We start from the raw sequence: 19,039 nt of genomic DNA, 5'->3' as shown, positions 1-19,039 counted from the left end.
GCAGACGCTCCATAGCTACAATTGCTACTGAGACAGTGAGAGTGGATGAGCAGTGGCATCGGATTTCACAGCTCACAGATCCCTGCACTGGTGCCAAGAAGTATCCTAATTTGAGCAAAGTGATGAAGGGAATCTTGGTCATTCCTCATTCGAACGCATCATGTGAGCGGGCACTCAGTCTTGTACGGAAGAATCATACTGAATTTCGTCCCAATTTGAGTGTCAAAACCCTGGAAGCTCTCTTAATTGAAAAACTAGCTCATAACACCCCTTGCTACCAGAGAGAATACAGCAAAGACATAATCAGAAGGGCTAAAAGAGCCACACAGCTGTCACTCAGCAAAGCTGCCATGGAAAAAGCAAGCAGCAGTAGTACCAGCCAGTAAGGTAAGAAAAATATTGCTTCTTTTGTGCTTTTTGTTAATCTTTGATTGTCCCCTAACTTACTAATATTAACATACATGTAACATTAAAAGTTGCACAATTTTCCCCTTTTTTTGTTCAAAAAGTGGGAATTCTTAACATGTTAAATGCTCCAAAATAGGGCTCAGAGGGCACTAGAGAGCGTCTAGAACCCCAGAGCTTCCAGGGCCTAAGGCGGGCCCTGGACCCCGCCGCAAGGGTCGAGCACTCCGCTGAGATAAACGCTTCGCGCACATTATTTGGTGTCGGTTGAAAATCCTCCCTAATTCTGATTTCCAAAAGTTGGCATCTCTGAGAATGTGATGGGACTATTTGTGCTTTGAAATGTAGACTTGCATGACCTTGCCAAAATAAAATCCTTTTCAAGGCTCCACACACCTGGTGAGCCCAGTCAAGTTGACACAATGGAGATGGCCTGGCTTGAAATTGATCATCATTTATTGTGTATAATGGCAGTAGGGCTGGCAAGGTGGCCTATAGGTATGCACACTTGCCTCAAGCTGGCTTGCCAGGGTTCAGTTCCCGACCCAGCTATAAACTGTCATCCTGGTGTTTCACAGGCAGGGCGATTCATCAAAGTGTCTGCCATCCCTCTGATGGATGTTTAACTGGGTTTCCTGTGTGCCAGCATTAGTTAATGGATGTTAAAGATCCCAAGGTGTCCTGAGTGCAGAGTTGGCAAGCTATTGCTGGCACCCTGGCCAAATTCCAAGTTCCCGCCCTCACCTACAGAAGGCACAGCAGCACCCTCAGCCAATGATGCTACCCTGCAGACTTGTGCTGCATACGAACGTAGAAGATTATAGCAGTACTCTTCTCTTTCCACATTGCACTGTCCTTGTTGAAAGAGGCAGAAGTGAGAATAAAGTAGTTATTGAAAAGAATTGAAGTTTCAAATTGCCAGATCTCATGCAGCTTATTTTTTGGTCGGCCTATTAGGCGTTCCTACCTTACCCCTTCACCTCCCCACTCCTGGTCTCATGATGTCGAGAGCCTGGTTTTAAACCCTTTATACCATCTGTATTGTTCATTGTGTTCATGTAAAATTACATTGACACACTTGAGTGTGTTTGTTCTGTTTGTGAGTTGTGCTTAAAGCTCGATGCAAAAAGAAAATAAATCATTTCACTTGCGTTGGAAAAAGGTTTTTAAAAATATGAGGTTGAGATTAGGCATTGGTTTGTGATCAAGTTTGATGCTTTCTGGCAGGTCTTTCTCAGGCACTTCAGGAGAGGACTCCAAACGGATGGCGCCGCCCCCACCTCCCCCACCGCGACCCCATCAAACACACTCGCGATCTTCTTCGCTTGACCTCAACAAGGCGTTTGCGGCGGCTCAGCAAGGTCTTTGAGCTTGTCACACCTTGTCGTTTAAACACATCTTTTTCCCACTCTTCAAGTGAATTGCTGATGAAGCTTCAAATAGATTTGATTGATCTGATCTTGATGTTCCCTTTGTTTTTAAAAGAAAAAGGGAAACTTATTTTGTGTGCAATATATTGTTACGGTCGCGCCCGCCGGCGTGCGAGCGGCCACGTTCCTCTAATGGCAGCAGCTCGCCCAACGGACGGACAATTCAGTCGTGACCCTCCTGGAACTATCGCCGGGAACCAGTCACGGGTGGGGTTTAACCTCACCACAGCCCAGTCCGCATTCTACCGGCGCGAAATAGGGTGAATCGCCGAATGTCGATATACCTAAGTACCCGTGCGGGTAACCTACCGAGGGGTTGCACCACGCCGCAGGTCGGCTGAGGACACAAACCGGCAAGCGGTTTGTTCCGTGCTACAGGGATAACCGAGCGGTGTTATCGCCGACCTCGACGGTTCAGTGATTCTTCTTTACTCGGGTGTTCAAACCCCACTACCAATTATTCTACGAGGTAAGATGGCACTTTCAAAGGGGAAATAGGACACGACGAACGGGATACATTCAAACAAAGCACATTTATTTATACAGCATGTATGTACAGCCAAGGCAGTCATGCAATATACAGAAAAAGCATGGAAACAAAAGCAATACCACCGAATATGCTTATAGTGTACAGTCACTGAAACAGGTTCTACTCACTGACACGGCGCCACATCATTCACACAGAACAAAAGAAATGACCCCCTCATAGGCAAGGGGGTAGATGGGGTTCGTAAACCTTTATGGCCGTGGGCCGTGGATGACCGAATGGGCCCACGAGACCGACACTGGTTACCTGCACCCTCGTGGTGCGATGGTCGGCGAGCTCTCTCGGGCACTCTCTTCTCGTGTGTGCAGGCTTGCGTGCCCGAGCTGGCAAAGCGGTGCCTCCCGTCCGTGTCCCAAGAAAAGAAGAAGCCCGAGCTCACGAACTAGCTGCTCGAAGGACAAGAACCACCACGAACTGAACTGAACACGAGCTGCGAGCTCGACGAGCAGCCACCACGAACTGAACTGAACACGAGCTGCGAGCTCTTGAGCAGCCACTACAAACTGAACTGAACACGAGCTGCCCGAACCGCCAAGAGAAGAGAACTCGACCCCGACCACCAAGAGAGGAGAGAGAGCCTGCGTCTGGTCCGCCTTTTATAGCGCGGGGCTCCGCCCTTCGCTCCTCCCCGTTTTCGGCTCCGCCTCACTTCGAGAGGCTTCTTGAAAAGGGGCGTGCCCTCACTCCGACCGCCTCACGCCCCGTGTCCAACCAATCGCGAGCGAGCTCCTCGCCGCTTCTCGTGCCAGCCTTGGTGGCGCAAAAACGGCGGGAAAACTCTCGCGTCATCCCAGTTCTTTTCACTGGGCCTTGGCTCGACGTTTTCAGACGGTTTTTGCGGTGGAAAGGGTCGTAGCGTGCTCTGTCGGGCCAAAATAACGATAGCGAAAGAAAAACGGCTATCTCAAAGGGTCGCAGTCCGGTGAACATGAATAAATCCCTTTAAACAACGGTGGGGACCTATCTGAACACTCACTTACCGGCATAGCTAATCCAAGGAACCTTTATGGTGTATTGCGAATTTCCACAGCTTTATATTAACAATATCAACAACTAACTCGCCCACCAAGCTTGTAGGAGCCGAGAAGGTCTCCGTTTCTGCCCATTAATTTAGAGCACGAGTCAGTGCTGAAACACCACGTGGCTGCAGCAAAACTACCTCTCAAATTTGGCTCAGCGCTTCACTTTCTATGGCACCTCAAATGCACTTAACCCAATTTAACAATCTACGGATTTATTGGCCAATTGGCTGTTATGTGCTATTGAGTTCCCATTCCCTGATCTCCACAAATAGGTTCTCATTACCTCTGCCACCGAAGGTGAAGGAGGTTGTTTTCTCCCTTTTCTGTCTGTTTGTTTGTCTGTTTGTCTGTGTGCAGGATATCTAAAAAAGTTGTGGACGGATCCCGATTAAATTTTGTGGACAGGTTCGGTGTGTGACAAGGACAAACTGATTCGATGTTGGTGAAGATCCGGATCCGACAACTAGAATTTTTTTTTTAAGTGATTCTTCACCATTGAGAGGTCGGGCCAAAAATGATATATAGCATGATATTTCAAAAATGTAATGGGCCGGATATGCTCTCATGGATCAGATATTACGTGGTGGAGTTATGTGCTTTCCCGAGTGCCCTTCTCGTTAAGAAATGGATTTGTTGCCCATTCCCTGTACTTGGTCCCACTATGTTTCTTGTTTCTATCAATGATCTTCCTGATATTGTTCTGTCTCAGCTCGCCATGTCTGCTGATGACTCCTCACTTTATTGTACATCTGATGATTCACGCAACACTACTCGTAATGAGGTTGGAGCTTCACTGGACATTGATTTCGAGAATGTGTTGAAGTGGGGGCATGACTGGCTGGTATCCTTCAATGCAATGAAAACTAAATTATGGCCATGTCTCGCTCAAGAAAGAGGCATTTCCTTTCTGTGCACATGGGGTCTTCAACCTTAACAGAATCATCTGAGCTTCGGCTTCTTGGTCTGGACATCTCCTTTAACCTCCGTTGGGATGAGTACATTTCTGGTGTTGCTAAGAGTGCTTCCAAGTGAGTTGGTTGTCTTTATTGAGCGCAGAGGTATTTACCTCCTGATACTGTTTTGTACCTGTATAAGACAACTATACAGCCCCTCATGGAGTACTGTTGCCACATTTGGGCTGGAGCACCAGCCTGCCACTTCTCCTTACTTGAGAGGCTCCAGAAATGCACAGTTAACCTGGTTGGTGCAGAGGTGGGTTCAACTCTTCAACAGCTCTCTCACTGTAGGTCAGTTGCCACTGTGAGTCTGTTCTACAGATATTTTCTTGGCAAATGTTCTGCTGGACATTCTAACTTGGTTCCTCCTGTATAAGTGTTTGGACGCAAGACTCGGTTTGCCATCTCTGCGAACCCATGCATTCTCGCTGATACAAAGTGCAGAATGAAAGTCTATGCAGGTAGTTTTATCCCTCATACTGTCTCTCTTTGGAATTCATTACCTGCAATGTGCTTCCCTTTATCCTACGATCTACCCAGCTTTTAAAAGGAATGTCAATTCCTACTTTTTACATCATGGAGATTACATCGCATTTCACCTGACTTCTGATACCTCCTGTGTCTTGGATCTTTTTTGTTATCTTTCTCTTTCTTTTTATAAACCTCCGCCATCGAAGATCGGAGGTTACTGTTTTCAACCCTTTCTGTTTGTTACTTACGAAATCTAAAGATTTCGTAAGTATATTGATGACTTCCGTTTGTTTGTTTGTTTGTTTGTTTGTTTGTAGGCACGATAACTCGAGAACGGAAGAAGCTACCAATGTCAAATTACACCATGTGATTCAAGAGGGTGATGGCTAATGCTGATTAGATTTTGGTCAAAATCTGTCAAAGGTCAAGGTCACAGCAAGGTCAAATATTCGATTTTTGATGGTTTGGTACAGATAACTCGAGAACGGAAGAAGCTACCAATGTCAAATTACACCACGTGATTCAGGAGGCTGATGGTTAGTGCTGATTAGATCTTGGTCAAAGGTCAAGGTCACAGTGAGGTCAAACATCCAAAAATAACTCGAGAACGGAAGAAGCTTCCAATGTCAAATTGCACCACGTGATTCAGGAGGGTGGTGGCTCGCGCTGATTAGATTTTGGTCAAAATTGGTCAAAGGTCAAGGTCACAGTGAGGTCAAACATCCAAAACATTCGATTTTTGATTGTTTGGTACAGAATCATCGTAGAAACTTCTGGTTTGCGTCGCTACCTTCTCATGAGACAGCTTTTATTAGACAAGGTCAGAGGTCAAGTTGACGATTTCATAAGTACCAGTCTATGACTGCTTGTTACTTACGAAATCTAAAGATTTCGTAAGTATATTGATGCCTTCCGTTTGTTTGTTTGTTTGTTTGTTTGTTTGTAGGCACGATAACTCGAGAACGGAAGAAGCTACCAATGTCAAATTACACCACATGATTCAAGAGGGTGATGGCTAATGCTGATTAGATTTTGGTCAAAATCGATCAAAGGTCAAGGTCACAGCAAGGTGAAATATTCGATTTTTGATGGTTTGGTACAGATAACTCGAGAACGGAAGAAGCTTCCAATGTCAAATTGCACCACGTGATTCAGGAGGGTGGTGGCGAGCGCTGATTAGATTTTGGTCAAAATCGATCAAAGGTCAAGGTCACAGTGAGTTCAAACATCCAAAACATCTCTGACCTAAAACTTTTAAAAACCACAGTTTGCCATGGATGCTCGCTTTCCATCAACCATTCTTTTTTTCCAACTTCAGTGCCAACTCACCCCCCTCACCCCTCACTCTCACTCTCAAAGCAACCATCCCACTCTTCTCCCTCCAAGCCTCCCTCTCACCTCTTTCAAAAATTCCCCCCTCACCTTTCTCCCACCTTTCATCCCCTCACTCTTCCTTCTCTAAGTTGCCCCCCGTCTCATCCACCAACCTGCCTCCCTCCACTGCCCTCTCACCTCCATCTCTTCACTCCACCTCCTCAAATCCTCAACTGCCATCTTCCTTGTCTCTTGTCCCCCCTCTCTCACAGCACCACAGAGCCTTTTCTCCTCCTCATTCGGCCCCCTCCCCTCGCTATTCTGCAATACCCCACACTCCTTCAGCAACCCTCCTCACCTCCCCCCTCTTCCCTCGTCCTACCCTCCCCCGCCCCTCCACCTCCTGCACCCAAAGCCTCCTCCCCTACCTCTTCATTAAAAGTGTGGACCTCAAATATCCGGGGCCTTCGCTCAAACCTTTCAGATCTTTCCATACAGGTTGCCACTGACAAACCAGACATTATCTGCCTAACAGAAACTTTCCTCTCCCAAGACGTGTCTGACTCCCAAGTATCTCTCCCTGGTTACTCCCTCTTACGGTATGACAGACCTGAGTCTCGTCCTGGTGGAGGTGTTGCTCTCTTCATCAAAGACTCTATTCCTCACTCTCCCTGCACTGCTCTCATTCCCCACACCCCCAGGAATACCTCTGGCTTCGGCTTCCCCTCCACTCCCACCTCATGTTTATATGTGTACTGTACCGTCCACCGAACAGTGATGACTCCATCTACACCTCACTCTCCGAAAACATGGACCATCTTCTATCTTCTCATCCAAACTCTCTCTTCCTCTTATGTGGCGACTTCAATTGTCATCACGCCAGTTGGCTAGGTGTGGGTACCTCTCTCACCTGCCATGGGACATCAGCAAAAGCTTTCTGCGACTCATTGGGACTGACTCAATCGGTCAACTTCCCGACCCGGATCTCAACCAATGGTACTCCATCTCTTCTGGATCTGATTTTGACAAATTTCCCTGACAATATCTGCTGCTCTTCCTTTGCTCCAATTGGTTCTTCTGACCACGTCCTTGTTAAAGTGGACATCTCTCTGGCTGTTATCAGAGAACCACCTCACCGCCGTCGAGTCTGGCATTTCACTCAAGCCGACTGGCAGGGTCTCCGAGCAGCCATCAAACTTACAGACTGGTCTCCTATCACTACTTTCTCAAACATCAACTCATCCTGGGAATTCTTTCAAAGAAACTTGCTCTCCCTCATGCACAGATTTATCCCCTCTCGTGTTCAGTTGTCTTACCCTTCCTCCCGCCCTTGGTTTACTGAAGCTTGTGGCGAGGCAGTTGTCCTGAAACAACTTGCCTTTGCCTCATGGAAAGCAAACCCAACTGAGGGCAATCTCAGTTCTTTCCACAAAGCTCGGAACAAGTGTGTGTCTACCTTGAGGAGAGCCAGAAAACAACATCTTTCTCATCTCAAGTCTGAACTCTCAAACCTCTCTCCCTCCTCAAAATCCTGGTGGCGTTTAATCAAATCTGTTTCTGGTGTATGTTCCCCCTCCATCCCCTCCCTTACCTCAAATGGCCGCACTGCTGATTCCACACGTGATAAAGCTGAATGTCTAAACTCGGTGTTTGCAGCTAAATCTTGTGTCCTAAACCCATCACTATCTCTACCCACTTTACCCAGTCGCACCCAACTGTCCCTGGACTCTGTATCCTTTTCTCCTGACAAGGTGGAGAGCTTGCTTTCAAACCTCGAGTCAGATTCTGCAACCGGTCCAGACGGCATCAGCCCACGTGTCCTCAAAGCCTGCTCTTCTGCTCTTGCTCACCCTCTCTCTGTTCTATTCACCCTCTCATTTTCCCAAGGTCATCTGCCATCTGCTTGGAAATCTGCTAACATCACTGCCCTGCATAAAAAGGTGCAAAAACAGATCCCTGTAACTATAGACCAATCAGCCTTCTCCCAATCATCAGCAAGGTTATGGAATCCATCATCGCTTCAGACATGAAATCCTTCCTCTTCTCCAATGGCTTGATTTCCAATCATCAATTTGGTTTCAGACCAGGTCACTCTACCCTAGATATGCTGCTACTGCTCTCCCATCAATGGATGGAGGTCCTCAATGCCAGACAGGAAATCCGAGCCGTATCCCTGGACATATCACGTGCTTTTGACACAGTCTGGCACCCTGCCCTACTCACCAAACTCTCTTCCCATGGTATTCAAGGCCATCTCCACTCATGGCTCGCAGACTTCCTCTCCTGTCGCAGTCAACGTGTGGCCCTAAATGGAGTTCTTTCATCCCCTCTTCCTGTGCAGGCTGGAGTTCCTCAAGGTAGCGTTCTGGGCCCTGTTCTTTTTCTGGTTTTCATCAATGATCTCTCGGACTCTCTGGAAAATCCTCTATTTCTCTTTGCCGATGACTCCACCCTCTGCCGCACCATCTGTCATCCCTCAGACCGGCAAGCAGCAGCTTCTTCGCTCACTGCAGATCTGGATAAAATCACAAACTGGTCCAACACGTGGAACATGTCTTTCAATCCACACAAATCTCACACTCTCACTATGTCTCTTCGAAAGGACCGTTTACAAAACCTCCCCATCCACTTTCTCAACAATCCTCTGGAAGAAGTCTTTTCTTTCAAGCTTCTGGGTCTCACTATCTGCCATGACCTTTCCTGGGAAAGTCACATTTCCAACCTTGCCTCAAAAGCCAGTCGCCGACTGGGAATCCTCCGTCGTGCAAAGTCCTTCCTCGGCCCTCTTGAGCTCCTGACCACTTACAAAGCTTTTGTCCGTAGCCTGATGGAGTACTGCTCTCCCCTCTGGGCTGGTGCTCCTGCCTCCCACCTTTCTCGACTTCACGCTGTCGAAACCAGGGCTTTTAAGATCATTGGCATCTCCCGCAATGAAGCTGAGTCTTTGGGCCTCTCACTCAATCACCGCAGGTTGGTCGGTGGTCTTTCTGTCTTCTACCGACTCCTCTCCAGCCTTGCCCCCCTGCTCTCTCTGCGATTTGTCCCAACCACATTTCCACAGGGCGCTCAAGGTCCGCCAACAACCCCCTTCTGGTAAAACTACCAAAATCACGAATCACTGCTCATCTTCACTCTTTCATTCCTCTTTTTTCCCGCCTTTGGAATAAACTTCCTCACTCTATTCTTTCCCATTCTTCCCTCCAGGCTTTCAAAACAGCTGTTCACCACCACCTCTTATGTTCGCCCCTACAAATCCTCGATCTTTTCTACCCCAGATAATCCACCCAAGCCCACTTCCTTCAATTCTCCTGCTTTCCTTCCTGAAAGTCCCTGTAATGTCCATCTTCTCTTCGCCATGTTCCCCGTCCCATCCCCATCCCTCTCCCTTCCACAGTTCACCTGTGTCTGTTCCCCAATGATTTGTCCCTTCCACTCCCGCCCCTCTTGTCTCATGCCTCCTTGCTGTGAGTTGTGTGTTAGCTCTCATACGAGCCTCGACCAAGGTATAAAAAAAAAAATAAAAAAAAAAAAATAAAAAAAAAAAAAACATTCGATTTTTGATGGTTTGGTACAGAATCATCTTAGAAACTTCTGGTTTGCGTCGCTACCTTCTCTAGAGACAGCTTTTATTAGACAAGGTCAATGGTCAAGTTGACAATTTCGTAAGTACCAGTCTATGACTGCTTGTTACTTACGAAATCTCAAGATTTCGTAAGTATATTGATGACTTCCGTTTCTGTTTGTTTGTTTGTTTGTTTGTAGGCACGATAACTCGAGAACGTAAGAAGCTACCAATGTCAAATTACACCACATGATTCAGGAGCGTGATGGCGAGTGCTGATTAGATTTTGGTCAAAATCGGTCAAAGGTCAAGGTCACGGTGAGGTCAAATATTCGATTTTTGATGGTTTGGTACAGATAACTCGAGAACGGAAGAAGCTACCAATGTCAAATTACACCACATGATTCAAGAGGGTGATGGCTAATGCTGATTAGATTTTGGTCAAAATCGGTCAAAGGTCAAGGTCACAGCAAGGTGAAATATTCAATTTTTGATGGTTTGGTACAGATAACTCGAGAACGGAAGAAGCTACCAATGTCAAATTGCACCACGTGATTCAGGAGGGTGGTGGCGAGCACTGATTAGATTTTGGTCAAAATCGGTCAAAGGTCAAGGTCACAGTGAGTTCAAACATCCAAAACATTCTATTTTTGATGGTTTGGTACAGAATCATCTTAGAAACTTCTGGTTTGCGTCGCTACCTTCTCTAGAGACAGCTTTTATTAGACAAGGTCAATGGTCAAGTTGACAATTTCGTAAGTACCAGTCTATGACTGCTTGTTACTTACGAAATCTCAAGATTTCGTAAGTATATTATGACTTCCGTTTGTTTGTTTGTTTGTTTGTTTGTTTGTTTGTTACTTACGAAATCTAAAGATTTTGTAAGTATATTGATGCCTTCCGTTTCTGTTTGTTTGTTTGTTTGTAGGCACGATAACTCGAGAACGTAAGAAGCTACCAATGTCAAATTACACCACATGATTCAGGAGCGTGATGGCTAGTGCTGATTAGATTTTGGTCAAAATCGGTCAAAGGTCAAGGTCACGGTGAGGTCAAATATTCGATTTTTGATGGTTTCGTACAGATAACTCGAGAACGGAAGAAGCTACCAATGTCAAATTACACCACGTGATTCAGGAGGCTGATGGCTAGTGCTGATTAGATCTTGGTCAAAGGTCAAGGTCACAGTGAGGTCAAACATCCAAAAAATGATAACTCGAGAACGGAAGAAGCTTCCAATGTCAAATTGCACCACGTGCTTCAGGAGGGTGGTGGCTCACGCTGATTAGATTTTGGTCAAAATCAGTCAAAGGTCAAGGTCACAGTGAGGTCAAACATCCAAAACATTCGATTTTTGATTGTTTGGTACAGAATCATCGTAGAAACTTCTGGTTTGTGTCGCTACCTTCTCAAGAGACAGCTTTTATTAGACAAGGTCAGAGGTCAAGTTGACGATTTCATAAGTACCAGTCTATGACTGCTTGTTACTTACGAAATCTAAAGATTTCGTAAGTATATTGATGCCTTCCGTTTCTGTTTGTTTGTTTGTTTGTTTGTAGGCATGATAACTCGAGAACGGATGAAGCTTCCAATGTCAAATTACACCACATGATTCAGGAGCGTGATGGCTTGTGCTGATTAGATTTTGGTCAAAATCGGTCAAAGGTCAAGGTTACGGTGAGGTCAAATATTCGATTTTTGATGGTTTGGTACAGATAACTCGAGAACGGAAGAAGCTACCAATGTCAAATTACACCACGTGATTCAGGAGGCTGATGGCTAGTGCTGATTAGATCTTGGTCAAAGGTCAAGGTCACAGTGAGGTCAAACATCCAAAAAATAACTCGAGAACGGAAGAAGCTTCCAATGTCAAATTGCACCACGTGATTCAGGAGGGTGGTGGCTCGCGCTGATTAGATTTTGGTCAAAATCGGTCAAAGGTCAAGGTCACAGTGAGGTCAAACATCCAAAATGTTTGATTTTTGATGGTTTGCTGCAGAATCATCGTAGAAACTTCTGGTTTGTGTCGCTACCTTCTCAAGAGACAGCTTTTATTGGACAAGGTCAGAGGTCAAGTTGATGATTTCGTAAGTACCAGTCTATGACTGCTTGTTTGTTTGTTTGAAGGCACGATAACTCGAGAACAGCAGAAGCTACCAATGTCAAATTACACCACGTGATTCAGGAGGGTGATGGCTCGTGCTGATTAGATTTTGGTCAAAATCGGTCAACGGTCAAGGCCACAGTGAGGCCAAACATTCGATTTTTGATGGTTTGGAACAGAATCATCGTAGAAACTTCTGGTTTATGTCGCTACCTTCTCTCGAGACAGCTTTCATTAGACAAGGTCAAAGGTCAAGTTGACGATTTCGTAAGTACCAGTCTATGACTGCTTGTTTGTTTGTTTGTTTGTGAACAGTATTATGGAAAAACTCCTCGACGGGTTTTGATGAAACTCGGTGGGGGGGTTCGGTATGGTCCAAGGATCATGCCATCAGATTTTGGACTTGGTCCCCCTCCCCCTCCCCCCAAAAAAATTTTGAGAAAAAATTTTTTTTTTTGCATTTCTACATGTTTTAAGTGATTTCCACCCCCCCCCCAAAAAAAAATACTCAGAGAAAAAAAATTTTTTTGTAACTTTTTTCAGCAAAATTTCGATTTCTTTTTCTTGCATTTCTACATGTTTTAAGTGATTTCCAACCCCCCCCCCCAAAAAAAAATGTTGGAGAAAAGAACTATAACTGTCAGCACTGTTGACATATTTAATGAATAAGATATAAGGTTCACTTGAGTGACCCAGCAGTATTGGCGGCGGAGGTTTTGCACTCTCCCGAGTGCTCCCCCTCTAGTTTTGTTTTGCTTTATCGTTTTCTTTATCTAACCTTCCCTTAGCTACTTACCTGGAGTGGTTTTATTCCTTGTTTGGGGTGATTTCCATAAAAAAAAGAGTAAAATGGGCAAGGACAAAAAGGAACACTACCGACCGCACATGCGGTAAACCAAACTGTGTCAAATGAATAATCAATATACCCATGTGTCCACGGTACCACGATGACACTGACTTAACCTTTCACGTGGGGAGGATGAGACTGGTGGAGGAGAGGATGAGCCAATAAAGAACCTGTGGTGTAAGCGGGCTTTGTTTGCAGGCTTCATGTCAATTGAGCCCGGCACGCCTCTGTGTTGGTTGGTCTGTCTGCACAGAGAGAGAGAGACATCGAGAGAGACATAGAGAGCTATTGCCTGGTTTGAGAGAGAGAGATATTTTGCGATCCAACTATCCAGTGATCCCAATTCCACGACTCTTTCCCGTACCAACCGACACATACAGACAGATCACATCAGGGAATGTTTGAATGTAAAACGGGGGAGAGGGGGCATAAATACAAACACTGGGGCAGAGAAGACGAGAGGTTTTAAACATTCCAACTCAATACCATCTCTTCAGTTACAGTAATTACATCGCGCTTATGCTGACTTGCATTGTGAAATTACTATTCTAAACTATTCCCCATCTAGCTTCGAAACTCGGTCCATAACAATATAATATATGCAGAAATGTGCCATTCTGAAGCAAATGCAGCTCCGTGAATTTCATCAGTTTCCATTGAGGCATCCATATCTTATCCCCTATTAGACGAAACACACGTGTGACATCATGCGCTTCCTCACCAATTATCGGCCTCCAAACAGTGGTTACGTCACTTGTGTTTCGGCAAGACTGACAAGACGTGGCTGCTTCCACGGATGCTAGGAAAGTCCATAAGGCCTTGTGGAGGAGTTGCAAAGCAAATTGTGCCCACATATAGATGAGTACACAAGACCACACTGGACTTGACTTCACACAAACTCGGCTGCTGGCCTAAGGGGGATGTGATGTAACTTCCCGGAGCACTCACTCTAGGTACCAACGCAGTCAGCAGGAGAAATTAAGGAGACATTTCCCCCGCATCATGGGACACCCAACCCATGGGGTTGATTTTGTATAGTGTCGAGGCTCGTGGAGGAGCGAGAACAAAGAAAGGATCAGGACATAACAGAACAAAAGGAACCACAGAAAGAGAATTGGGGGTAATGTGGGGGAAACTTACCAACATCAGGGTTGATGGCGAAATGAGGACAAATGGAGGACACAGAGTAAACAAGATAGATACAGTGCAAACTCTCAATCTTGGAAGTGGAATGAAAAACTGGAAACCCAGAAAAAGGTGGACTTGGGGAGGGTTAATGGGGTAGAAAGGATAATGGTTCTGGATGGGGGGGGGGGACTTGAAATGGTGGTGAACGGCTGTCTTGAATCCCTGGAGGAAACAATGAGATTGGAGAGACTGAGGAAGTTGGTTCCACAGGTGGGGAAAAAAAAGAGGAACGAATGTGTGGATTGCTCTTTACGACTTTACTGGAGTATTTTTTTTTCCATGTCTGGAGGGTGTAAAGTGAAAAGTTTTATCTTGATCTAGTAATTATCAGTTTTTATAATTTGTTTCATTTTCAGTTGCCTTGTCCTGAGGCTTCTTCTTTGATTTGTTTGATGACGTGTTTCCCCATCTCTGCCTGTTGTTTTTCTCATTTTCAGGCCAAACGCTTTCGGGAGCATCTGCCCCGCCGCCGGCCGTCCCACCCAGACCCCACCCACACGTGAGTATCTCAGCAAGGCCTGGTTTTCTAATTTTTGCAATGGAAGCTTTCTTGTTGACTGCACCGCTTGGCTATAAACGTGGCGTGTTTAATTTTCCTCCAACCATTAAATTTTTTTGAATGATGGTAAATGGGATTGAGCAGGCTGTTTGTTTGGTTAAGGGGGTTAAAGACTGCTCTCTCCACTGGCTGGTGCGCATTCTATTTCGATGGCTGCTCACACACACCAACCCACACTTGGAAAGCTTGATGAGTGTACTGGATGCTCAACACGAGTTGAGGGAGGCCCTCATTCTGAGATGGACTGAAACTGGCTGATTTAAGTTTTTTTTTTTTAAATGGGATTTGAATATATTTTGCCAGCACAGATGACGAGATAGGAACACAGATGGGATGTCCAAACGTGCCAATTTTACTACCTGTATAATGTTGGCAGGTTCTGTTTCAAAAGAATCAATAAAAATTGCTTTTCCAGCTGAGGCCTCTAAAATGGAGCATGCGATGTAATGTGCAGCAAGAGGTGTTCCCACTTTGGCACATTTTGCAGCACAGATGGCTTTGAGCCAACCGGCCACCACGAGCATTTCATTGGGCAGGTTCAAAGTTTCTACCACCAGGATTCTTCATGTACTTGCCTGTTGGCAAAGGTTTTATTGATTTATTTTATTTTTTAACTCTTCGATGTCTTGAAATGGGCGGCAAATCTTGCTCATAACTGCATAACTCATAACTCATAACAACGCAAGGAATGGCCTGCACTGTTGATATTTCCATCGCACAGGTTCTGCAAAGTTCCAAGTCCGTCGATGGGGCGGACCTGACGCCTGGTCCTGTGAATCCGCTGCTATCATCGCAGCCACCACCCGAACAACCTAACTTTGCCGACTTCACGCACTTTGCGGCGCTGCAGTTCGTTCCTGAAGCCGAAAGGGAGGCAGCTGCCAAGGAAGCCAGGGTCGCAGCTCAGGTACATATCGACGACCCTTCGGAATAACTTTGTAATATGAATGCACGAGTGGGCAAAGGCAAAGGGCAAACGAGGTCCATTATATCGGATTAAAAACTGGGGTCAGGGCATTTGAACGGAGTTTCCCAGAAGGGAACACTGACGGTGCAATTTTCACGTTTTGATTTTTCACGAGACAGAATGCAATGTGTCGAATAAAACTGGCCAGTTCTGAACTTGTCAAGACAAAGGTCAAATAATTTTTGAAGTTGTCATGTTTGTTTGTCAAATTATTTGTTGCAAAGTTTTAAGGCTCGTTTTGAGCGTACCCAGAAAACTTATCTTGCCGGTTGCTGCGAGATGAAGACCTAAAGGGCTTGTACAAGTTTACCGTCGGCGTTTGTGTTTGTTATGCTCGATGACCGAACGACAGATTTCCAATAGGACGGTCCAAACCGCTTTGAGTAAGACACGTCTGGGTTTTATTCCGTGCCCTCGATTTGTGGTATTTATACACCCGGAACGATTCCTCGAGGCTGGTTACGTCGAAGGGATTCTTCTTCGCATGCTTATACCTGTGAAAAGTTACTGTGTGGCAATTCTTGCACCGGAGGTCATGTTCCAAGAAGTATCCCAGAGGATGGGTTCACAGGGTCTTCACAGCCTCCCAATGCCAGCCCCGTGTCAGGTTGGAATTCTCTAATGGATCTGGTTCCATGTTGCCAGGATGACCTTTTACGATTATTTCCTTCTGGGTCGTTTCCTCCAAAGCTTTTCTGCCAAAGTGATGGGTTGAGATTTGCATCGCTGCAGCTTTTGTTTGTTTATTTTTATCTTGTGGCGTCCCACCTGCACCGTGTTGGTGTGGGGGGGGGGGGGGTGTGTGTGATTTTAAACGAAAACCGAAGGCCTGCCCACATGTGCCTCTGCATTTGTTTTGCGTTCTGGATATCAACATCCTTTTGTGTAAAACAACATGTGTGTGCGCTCCGCTTTAAACGAGGCGTAGTTGGATTAATTCCAGCTCGAGGCAGTTTCTTGCCACAACTTCAAAATGTCTACGTCTTTATTGATGTCTGGGTATGTTCCATAGTCGGTCTGGATTCGGACTAATAGCGAATTGAAAAAAATTCAGCTTGTGTTGCTCGTAAATTTGAGTTTAAACCTCATGCTCAATGAACCAAGGGTCGTTTTACACTGAACACCTGTGCAAGCTCTAATCACCGTCGTCATGACAGATGCTGTAAGGAAAGATTTTTGACTTTAGATTGGATCTGATCACCAACTTCGTTGAAGTATTTTTTTATTATTTATTTATTTGTTTATTTGAAACGACGGTGACGACACATGATTGATTGGTATTGATGAATCTTGAGACACTCATTGCAACCAGCAGATGGGCATGCTGTATACATGCTTGCAGTTGCAGTGTTGGTTCCCAGCCTTTTGCTGGGAATGGAGACTCTGTTACCGCTGGAGGGGAAAAATGGGGAATACAGTATCTGTTTTGGTTATAATTCCAGGCCACAGTCAAACGGAGATTTGTGTTCCCATGGGATTGCCAAACCTTGAAACCAATGGGAGGCTTGGATGGAATGGTGGAGGGAGGCAGGAGAGGGTGCATGGGTTTAGAGTGGTGATCTGGTGCTTGCCATGACTTATGGTCCTTTTTGAAGGTTAAACCCGGGTCTTGCAGCTTGCTAAACAAGGATTTTAATCGCAGGGTGTTCTGCAACCTCTCTTGAACAGTTTCTTCGTTTTATTTATTTATTTTACTCTAATAGTTTTTGCTTTTATCTGCTTGGTTGGTTGCTCATTGTCCTCCCTTTGTCCTTTTCGGCAAAATGTTGCACACGCCATCAAAATGAGCCGTGAGACGTTTTACAATGCCATTAAACCTGGAATTTCTTTCCCTTGATCTAAAGTCGTACTTCTCGCTGTTTATCATTTTGGGTAACCCTCACATTCATTTGTTACTGTACTTTTGTTGAAATGAGGGATTTTTCAAACATATAAACTTGATCAATCTTCTGCTGCTGATTCTTTCAAAACGAGGGCTCATTGTGCCGGCCGTCACATTAGTGAACCTTGTTGTTGGGTTAAGTCAGTTGCTGAGCTGGCAGGGTACTGCCTAGAGTCTGGAGGTACGCACACGCGTCTCTCGGCTGTCTTGTCTGCGTTGGAATCTAGATCGAGCTATAAATTGTCATCCTGGTGTTTCACAGGCAGGGTGATTCATCAATGTGTGTGCCCTGTGCCGTCCCTCAGATGGACGTTAAACGAGACGCCATGTCTGCAAGCGTGAGCCGGTTGACATTAAAGATCCCATGGTATCCTTCACGAAGAGTAGGCGAGCTGTCCCCGGCACTCTGAACAAATTACAAATTCCTGTTTAAACCTACAGGGAGCACTGCAGCAGCGGCACCAACAAGCCCCTTCGCGAATTGATGCGAACCCGCAGCCATGTGCTGCATACGAAAGAATGTGTCGTAGTTGATGTTGTTTTTTTTTAGGGATTTGTGTGTCACGTCCCAACGATATATGCTTCTCCTCTTGCTTTGAGGTCGTGAGGAGATTAAAGGGAGTTCTGAGTTTTTGTCATGGTAAATCTTCCCTTCCAATTCTGTTGCAGAATGACAAGCATATAATGAAGGTTGAGGGCCAGGTGGATGAGAGAAACACCTCCAGCAAGGTACACACTTATTCCCTGTGATGCCACAGATAGGTGGGGTGAGCACCCTGCATACATTAAAGCTTAAGAATGGCTCCCATTGTTTACACGGTAGAAATTTACCTCTGCCCTGCTGAAGTGTAGTTTCCTGTGCATTCTCTGTAGCCGCTGGCCCGCGGCGACGTGACACAGTCGATGTCTTTCATTTGGATGGGAAGTCTGTTTTGGGAAGCAATGCTGTTTTTGTTGATAACAGGTGGTTTGGGATGGTTATGTGCTCGCAAACAAGCACTTGAATTTGTCTCGCTCTACTCTTGGCTCGCCATGACCAACTGTCTCTGTAGAAGCCGTCTCGTCACCGTATGAAGTCTGAGGAAGAGTCCAGGGCTGAGGCCCCTGCCCCAGAAGAGCACTTTAAGAAAACTGGCGGAATTGCAGCACTCGGAAACACGCAACCCGCGCTGCAACGGTGGGCCAAGCTTTCCCTTGATAGGAGTTGCTCATAAATGTCGTCGGTGATGCCAAGCTTTGGTCACGGGCACAGCTTTCTGGCCTCCCTCATCCTGGTTTTATTTTGCAGGTCTGCCGGAAAGGAAAAGAAGGCAATCCAGGCATCAATCAGGAAAAACAAAGAAACAAACACAGTGCTTGCTCGACTCAATACCGAGCTTAACCAGCAGCTCAAGGTGAACTTTAGTTTTCTTTTTACCTTCTCTTCTCCCCTTGCAATGTTCTCTTCACTCCCTCTCTCGGCTTTTTAAAATTCTATTCTATTAGCGCTTCCAACTGAATCTTTTTTTTCTTTTATTTAAAAGATTACATCATCAGAACAAGTGTCAATGTAGGAAGTATACAACTTGTTTATTTAGGGATACAGAATGGAAATAGAGAGGATTTTATGAAAAGAGCCGAGCAAGCTGCGTCGTGTTCCGCAGGACCTACTGGAGGAGCGGATTGCACTTGAGGTTCAGCTTGAGCAGCTGCGGCCTTTTTCGCACACCTAGGATATCAGGTCGATGCCATCGCCTTCCGGCTTCATGCACTTGTCTCCTCCGGACCGCCCAACATGAAATGAAA

The 19,039-nt window shown here is 45.7% G+C and overlaps 1 protein-coding gene across 1 annotated transcript in view; it reads left to right on the top strand.

The window, feature by feature from the left end:
- Positions 1–715: 715 nt before the first annotated feature.
- LOC147010592 (ralBP1-associated Eps domain-containing protein 1-like) overlaps positions 716–19,039 on the top strand; it is a 20,042-nt gene continuing 1,718 nt past the window's right edge. Inside the window, exons 1-7 of the mRNA XM_085858650.1 lie at positions 716–1,766; positions 14,284–14,345; positions 15,127–15,312; positions 17,924–17,983; positions 18,307–18,431; positions 18,543–18,648; positions 18,898–19,039. The exon at positions 18,898–19,039 is cut by the window's right edge and continues 1,718 nt beyond it. Coding sequence (XP_085714776.1) covers positions 1,619–1,766; positions 14,284–14,345; positions 15,127–15,312; positions 17,924–17,983; positions 18,307–18,431; positions 18,543–18,648; positions 18,898–18,966 — 756 coding nt within the window. The 5' untranslated portion in view covers positions 716–1,618 and the 3' untranslated portion in view covers positions 18,967–19,039. The remainder of the gene's footprint in view (positions 1,767–14,283; positions 14,346–15,126; positions 15,313–17,923; positions 17,984–18,306; positions 18,432–18,542; positions 18,649–18,897) is intronic.

Source organism: Eptatretus burgeri, chromosome 16, assembly GCF_056783735.1.
Source record: "Eptatretus burgeri isolate ZD-2024b chromosome 16, Ebu_testis_v1, whole genome shotgun sequence".
In the NCBI taxonomy this organism is placed as follows: domain Eukaryota; kingdom Metazoa; phylum Chordata; class Myxini; order Myxiniformes; family Myxinidae; genus Eptatretus; species Eptatretus burgeri.
The sequence above is the reverse complement of the archived record's forward strand: the minus strand, read 5'-3'. Positions and strand labels throughout refer to the sequence as shown.